Source organism: Montipora capricornis, chromosome 10 (genome assembly GCF_036669925.1).
Source record: "Montipora capricornis isolate CH-2021 chromosome 10, ASM3666992v2, whole genome shotgun sequence".
Taxonomy (NCBI): domain Eukaryota; kingdom Metazoa; phylum Cnidaria; class Anthozoa; order Scleractinia; family Acroporidae; genus Montipora; species Montipora capricornis.
The window spans coordinates 21821051-21828550 of NC_090892.1; the positions used below are offsets into that span (position 1 = coordinate 21821051).

The 7500-nt window shown below is 39.9% G+C and overlaps 1 protein-coding gene and 1 pseudogene across 1 annotated transcript in view; one reads left to right on the top strand and one right to left on the bottom strand.

Moving 5' to 3' along the window:
* Nucleotides 1-1386: 1386 nt before the first annotated feature.
* On the top strand, nucleotides 1387-5045 carry LOC138022213 (uncharacterized; annotated as a pseudogene).
* The window catches only part of LOC138022217 (uncharacterized), a 3632-nt gene continuing 327 nt past the window's right edge, over nucleotides 4196-7500 (bottom strand). The window contains exons 1-2 of the mRNA XM_068869276.1: nucleotides 6281-7500; nucleotides 4196-6010 (exon numbers count right to left, since the gene is read on the bottom strand). The exon at nucleotides 6281-7500 is cut by the window's right edge and continues 327 nt beyond it. Coding sequence (XP_068725377.1) covers nucleotides 5373-6010; nucleotides 6281-7457 — 1815 coding nt within the window. The 5' untranslated portion in view covers nucleotides 7458-7500 and the 3' untranslated portion in view covers nucleotides 4196-5372. The remainder of the gene's footprint in view (nucleotides 6011-6280) is intronic.

Genomic DNA, 7500 nt, shown 5'->3' on the forward strand with positions numbered 1-7500 from the left:
GTCTAGTTGCCCATTAGAAATTTTGAAAACATGTTCTATATCATGTAAAAGCGATCAACATTTAGCAGTTAATTCCCTCCAAGACAGTATAAGCGAAACAAAAGAAAAGACCGGATCTCAGAGTTTTCTCCAAGTTTTAAATTAGAACACAATTTTCTTGGTCTCCATGGTTCACAAAATGATGCAGGCTGAGATCCAAAGCCGGCAAAGACAAAGAATTGTATCTTATTATTTCAAAGTACGTGGAATTCAATCATGACGGGACCTTGTGACCTGCAATCTACATTGATTTTTTGTAAAACTTCGCCCACCAGCCAAGATTGAAATACTTTGAAGGGAAGAATCGTTGTCTTGACTTGTTGCGGGGTAATTATTAAGCCCTGGCAAATTTCTAACAAAAGAAGCGCAGACCGATACATTTATGGTTAACCATAAGAATCAGACAAATTTGAATAAAGCCAACAAGGCCAGTTCTATCAATAGTATTTTAAAATGATCTTGGAGATCATTGAACAATCGGGAATTTTCTTCCCCAAGCTAATCCAATTTCTGTTCCTAAGCGCTCAGAATCCACCACTTTTCACTTTGTGTAAGTAGCCAGTAGCTGACGTTTTTCGTTTTGTTTAAAGAGATTACAGACGTGATATAATCCCACAGCTATTCAGTCAATTTTCATAGCCAATTATTTTGTGTGGTTAATTAAAAGTGCAAATGCGTGTCATGGTATATACAATAAAAATGAACAGATAAACCTCTAATCGCTTATTAGATCACGTCCGCGTTGAAACAAAAGGATTATGTGAAAGAAACCTCTCTTTTGCATTCCGGAGCCCACTTGTGGCTCAGCCCATTTAGAATACTCTTTTTATTCCAAATAAATGATACCTACACCTACAACTTCAAACGCAGTCCTGTTTGATATTCAAATCTCGACCTTTCCACGGGGTTGAATGGGGTGATTAATTTTTCAGGGACCGGGGAGGGGGTGGTGTGCGAGGGTTTTGCCCCCTGCTATTTTCTGCTTCTTTTGAGAGATATTTCTTTTAACTTTTTAAACATCCTGAAATAAGTGCCCCGCGACCTTGAATTTTTTGAGTTTTGAAGCAAGCCAACAGTGGACAATCTTCCTGTCGGTGTACGTAAGATCAGTGGCTTGATGTGATCGGCGGAAGTACAAGTTAAGAGGCTAAATATTTTGAGCAAGATGTATCGGCTCTTGATCAAAATATTTAGCTTCTCAACTTGAATTTTCACTTTTGTGGAGGCTTTTTGAATGACTGCGTTGCGGCAATCTGGCGGCAATCTTGCGTTGCGGCAATCTTGAAGTTGTTTTGTGCCCTCCCAAACCCCCCCCCCCCCCCCCCCCCCCATTTCTAAAGTCCTGAATACCGGGCTATCTCCAAGAATACGATTGCTCCGTCCCACCCGGAGTAATCTCAGGCACAACACTGATTTGCTCTCCACAAGGATGATCCTGTTTTACTCTGACTGCCGTCCTGTGCTCTCTCACCTGTTGTTCTTCGATAAATCTGAACCAAAGAAAAACTATCTTCGGTACTCACGGTACGTGTATAATGTTCTTTGTGAAATTGGTAGTCCTACTCTTAATCTGGTCGTATTGCGGCGGTACTGCGGTTATCCAATTTTTCCAATGTCATGGCGTTTTTATCCTTTTTAAAGTTAAATGATCTTTGTTATGATCTTGGCCTTCAACGCGATACGTGCTGTCTGTACCTCTAAGAGGGTAAGTGAATTCTATTGTAAATTAATTGTTCCACACTTTTTCCTCGATGACAGTCATTTGTTTGTTCATTTCCATATTGCAATTGTCTTAAATGTAAAGAATAGCTTTAATTCCGATGGTTCCCTGCAATAAATGAGTCCCTCATCGTTTATTAGGGACGTGATGGAATCCGCCTCCCCCCGAGTTAAACCCAGAAGACCATATCATGCAGTGTGGGATGTGATCAATGCGTGACATGATGATGTAATTTATCTTAGAAACTTCAGATGGCATTATGTAGCAACATATACTTTACTCATTAAAGTGTTCCTGAAAGCATTCCTTCATTGTGTCATTCATACCATCAACTGCGGAATATATGTATTTGTGTTCTATCAGTGAGTCGCTTTGTATTGGTAGATAATTGGCACATTCTTTGTCAGAACCTTGTCCGCTGAAGTAGTTAATGGTAGTACACACGGAGTCATCATTTAACAAGTGGGTGGCCCAGCATCATATCGGTTTGTTTCGACCGGTGGTCCTCAAGGGTGAGTCATCAATAAACCTATAATATCACTAATGGGCTACCACTGTGACATTCCCGACAAGTCTCTCCACTTTCTTTCTTCTTTTTTTTTTTCTGATTTCTTTCTTTTCTTGAAAAGCAAACTTTAAATGAAATTGGATGAGGAATGAACTTCGTCTTTATTGGTTTTGGAAAGTCCAGGCTTTCAGCGACGCTTTTGTCTTGGGTGACTTTTTGCTTCGTCTCAACGTTGTCGTTTTCTCGGCCGTCTAAATTAACAAGTATTTATCACGTGCTCACAAGCCTCTGGACATTTAATTTGATCTGAAGGATAATACTCTCTTTCTAACGAGGCTGATCTAAATTTTCTAAGCTGAAAGATCATCGAAGTTCACAAAGTAAATTGTTGTAAGTAATTTGCGACGAAACTTGAAAAAATCAAGACATGAACGAGACTCGAACCCATGACAATGATCTTTCTTTAAAAATCGTTTCAAGCTCGTACGAACTCGCACTAGTCCAGTTTATAGATGGCTTGAGAGAGTGGTAAAGCAGGTAGCCTGCGAAGTCGGCATGCGCGTGCAAAAGCAAAGGAACACTGGGATTTAAATCACGCCATCCACTCAGGTTCAGAAAACAGTGCACAGCGCAAGTCACACGCTGTGTCACGGATCCCAGTCCCGTTTAAGCTTGTGGTTTTCCCTTTTAGTTTTCAGGTTTCTTTTTTATTCGGTGGTTTCATTTACTGGGACGATCTTTTGCTTAGACAATGGCTTCATACCTTCAATTCTAATGTACGCTTTTCGGATATTCTCAGTTCATATTTGTTTGATGTCATATAGTATGACGGGTGCGTGCAAATAATTATTGTGTATTCATTTCTTTATTTGTTTACTTTAATCTGTAAAATCCAGAACAAACACAATTATTTTGTCCAACGAAGAAAATCATAAATGTATTCTATTACTGTTTTACTTTGAGTCAACTTGAATCACCGACTCAACGCACGCTGTTTGAGGAAAAAGAATGAATAGAAAAGAATGCAAGTGCTTTATTAAAATAATCAATATTTTTTCTTTTGCTTGAGGGCAAGGGACACATTTTTAAACTTAGTTTCATCCCATCGCGTTTCATCAAGCAGAAAGAAAACATAAGTGTTGTCGCGAAAAGCATCTTGGTAGACAGAAAGCCTCTTAGGTTCGCGCAAAACTATAATTTATATCAGTTTGCTTGTAGAACGATATGTGCCATATACACGTTCTTAAAGATGTTCTTAAATTTACATGGTATAGTACTTTAATAAGTCAATGCGGAACTGACGATTTTTAAGTAAGAACTTCTCATTATTACAAACTAAGTTATGTATTATGTAATAGGAAAACCATTGTTATGTTGTACAAAATATGCCCTTAAACATTTTGGGTTAATTTGCATTTATTTACCTTACCTATTTTATACTTTCATTTCAAATAGAAATGAGCAAAAGAGAAAAGTTTATACTCGACTTTCAGCCTGAGGAATGTTCTTAAACGTTCTTAAAATGTTGGTTATCTCAGCCTCAACGTCGCTTATAAAGAAGACTCTCATAAAAAAAGAAGAAGAAAAAGAGTGTACAGGTTTTTACTTTCGTCTCCACATGCTTCTATAAGAAGATCAAATATTTGCCTTTCATGTAGTAAGTCTCTTCACATAAATCATTGGCATCAAAATTTGAGATAATTTGTTAACTGCAACTATTGATTTGCAGAGGTGCAATACTCCCAAGAAGGATGATAGTCTAGTCGTTACGCCGACAGGATGATTGGCCTACACTTAAGACGTTTCGCTCAGAATTTTCTATTCGCCAACAGGTTCTAATATAAATGACTTCAATCTGGCAAAACTTAACTGCCACGGTAAATGAAAGCAAGATCGAGGTTGATATGAATTTTAAAAATTTCATCCTCAAAACTTGTCGTTATGTTACGGATTTCCTTCGTTATTTCCAACATGAGCGGTGTACAGCCATTCCAGTTTGAGCCAACCTATCCTCCTGGTGAAGAACCAGTTGACTGGGAAGAAAAAACTGGCGACGAAGGAGACAGCGGAGCCAATTTTGATAACAGAGTTGGAAATACCGAATGGTGCATTTGTGGGGGCAATTGTGTCCCAATGTCGACGGCCGATGAATGTTTTTGTTGTCAAGAATTGGAGGCCCTTAATCAAAAGTTCGACTAGTCGGGGGTTGAATGCATAACTGACCATGCAAAGTTTAGAATTGTGTGTGTCGATACGGACGTGCCAAATACTGCCCTTGTTGCAATTCACAACGCACGCTGTAATCCCTTACCGGAACCCATCGAGAACAGGTTAGTTGTTTTGAAAATCTAGCCGCAAAAGTTATTTGTTCATCATATAATTCGCATATTTATGATCTCTTCTAGAACATGGCGTTTAGCAGCTTACCGTGAGTTTACTTGGTGGGTTCATGGTGTACTGGGAAGGAAAAACCGGGGAGTGATTTCCAGCGTGCGTTGTGAAATGAATTTCCAGAGGAGAGTGGGAAATATGCCGGATTCAAACCGGCGGAAATAGACTTTCTAGAAATTTATGTTTTGCAAAAATAGTACTCGTCTTCGGCTAATTTTAATACTTTTACACAGATCTCTAAAATTAACCTAATTCTTTTAATTATTTTCTTTGGATTTTCAACAAGTTGTTCAATTCACGTGAGAAATATTTATAATTAATAGCCATGATCAAGCACAATATGCATGGTTTGTTCTGAATAAATTTTAATTTGAAATTTGAAAGAAATGTACTGTTTGCTGTTGGTTTCGATGTATAGATTGGATGGCATGTGTAAAAGAGTTGTTGCTAATAATGATAATAGAAGTAGTAATTGTTGAAGGGCTGACTGGGAAAGATGGCCTGTTATTATATTGTTCAGCACACCAACATCATTGCTTCAAGTAACCTAAACTTGGCAACAGTTTGTTTTGAAAGTTAAATGGAAATAACATTTCCCAGAGCAAAGCACCAAAAAGCTAAATTTTTTTTGTTTGGTGTACATGTACAAAAAAAATTCCAGAGTGAGTGAACACATTGCCAAAAGCCCTTCAATAACCATTACATCAAATTCATTCAAGTATCAGAAAATCTAGATGTGTGCCTTGCAATAACATATGCCTTATCTGGTCGAGGGGTGCAAGCAATGTTGCGTGGAGTATGTGGTGCTGTGAGAGTGGCACTTCTTTCAGCAGCATCTTGACACTTCCTTGCGACAGTTGCATCCACCAATGGGCGTACACGATCCATCGTTGTCTTCTCCATAATTGGTGTTGCAATCCACTCCTTACTTCTTTTGGGGAAGACCACCTTGAAACGAAGCTCTCCCTCGTTTTCTCCCCTTGAAGCAGTAGCATGGTCTCTGCTGGTGTTGGCATTGTGGTCAAGGGCTGCCAGCTGTGTTCGAGCAACCATGCCCTTATACCAAAAGTGCTGCCGCTTGGGGAGGTATTTTGCTTGGACGCTGTGATACACCTCCAAAGATCCAGTGTGACAGCTGAGTGTCAACTGCTGGATGTCTTTAAGTAGCTTTTTGTCAAATACCACTTCTTTTAATGCCTCATGTGCTGGTGAACCTGGCCTTAGCCATCTCTTGGTTCTGGCCACATTTCTTGGGATGGGTGGGTGGGGACATTCATGATAATAATCTGCACTGTCCCACTGGTGGATGTTGGCAGTGTGGTGGACAATTGATATCCACTTCTCCCGTAAGACTGCTGCCTTGTCGTGGTGGGGGAGCTTGTGTGCCTCAGTGACCTTGAGAGCTTTACCGTCGGGGGTATTCCCCCAGTAGGTCCAACCTTAACGGGCAGGTCAAAGGGTAGAGGCCAGACTAAATGGTAGTCACTGGTCCTCCAGGTTGGGGGTTGGGCGTGCGGCTAATCCCCGCACCCCGTAAAAATTATCTGATTACGGAAACTGACCGGCCTTAAGAGTCCTCATGGGCCTGATGAGAATAAGTAAGTAGTAAGTCTCCCGTAAGAGTTCCTTGTCCCCATTGCATGTGTCGGCACACCACCATAGATGGTTGGAGACTGACTTGATCCAGGGAAAAAGATCACTACAGTCCTTCTTCTTTGCCTTTTCAGTTAGTTTTTTAGTGACACGTTTCGCTAAATTCCACACATCAAACTGGTGATGCACATCAGGGTAGATGCGTTCCATATCTGACTTTATGCTTACATGGCGATCAGTTGCCACAACCTTCACTTTTGCCCCTTTACCCTGGATATTTTCCATGCACCTTTTAAATCCTTCTCTCTCCATGGCATTACTACTGGTCACTTCGCTGACCTGAACAATTTGGAAGTCAACTATTTTGTCACTAAGTTGATCGATCATGGTGTAGGTGCCATATTTTGCGTTATGCCCTGGGCTGTCACAGCGACCATCCCCAGAAAGCCACAACTCTTTGTCTTTCAAATCCTTAAAAACAGAATTTTGTTCTCCCTTCCAAATTTCATTAATTACTGGAAATAAATATGAGTCTTGAATGTTACAAAATATTTTCTCACTGAAAAAGCATAACCTTAATATTTCAGCTAATGTAGCTATCTTGGTGTAAATGGCCCCACTTAGAAGAATCGACGAGGACATCAAAAGGTTTCCAGCGGCCATCCCTATGATCATTGGCTGGCTGCTCCAGAAGTAGGTGTGGCCATTTATGCACTTAAGTGTAACAAGCAACTGAGAACCCTGGGTAGATTCATATTTTTTTCTTATGCCTGCACCACACTCGGGACATCTTTTAAAAAGCTTCACTAATTCTTGTTTGAAAACAAGGAACTTAACATCATCTTGTGGGTTGACACTTTTTGAATCTTCAGTTTCTGACTGTGAACTGTTTGAATGATCTGACATTTCATCATTTTTCAATGGTACATAAGATGGATCCTTTTGAGGTGAATTGTCAGGGGTGATTTTCTGTTCATGGGAAGGGTCTACCTCATCAGAAGAGATCACTTCCTCTCTGTGAAAGTCTTCATCAGTTTGAGTGCTTTGGTCACACAGGATCACATCAAATGAAGACTTGTAAGTTTGAGACTCAGTTGATTTCATCATAAGTTGAATGTGCTCCTCGTGTATTAATTTGACACCGAACATCACTGGTAAGCTTATGTATTGGTATACTTGTTTTATTTGCTTTCGTTGAATCCACATTAAGTTACTGCAATGGCCTCTCGAATGCAACCTCACTATGATC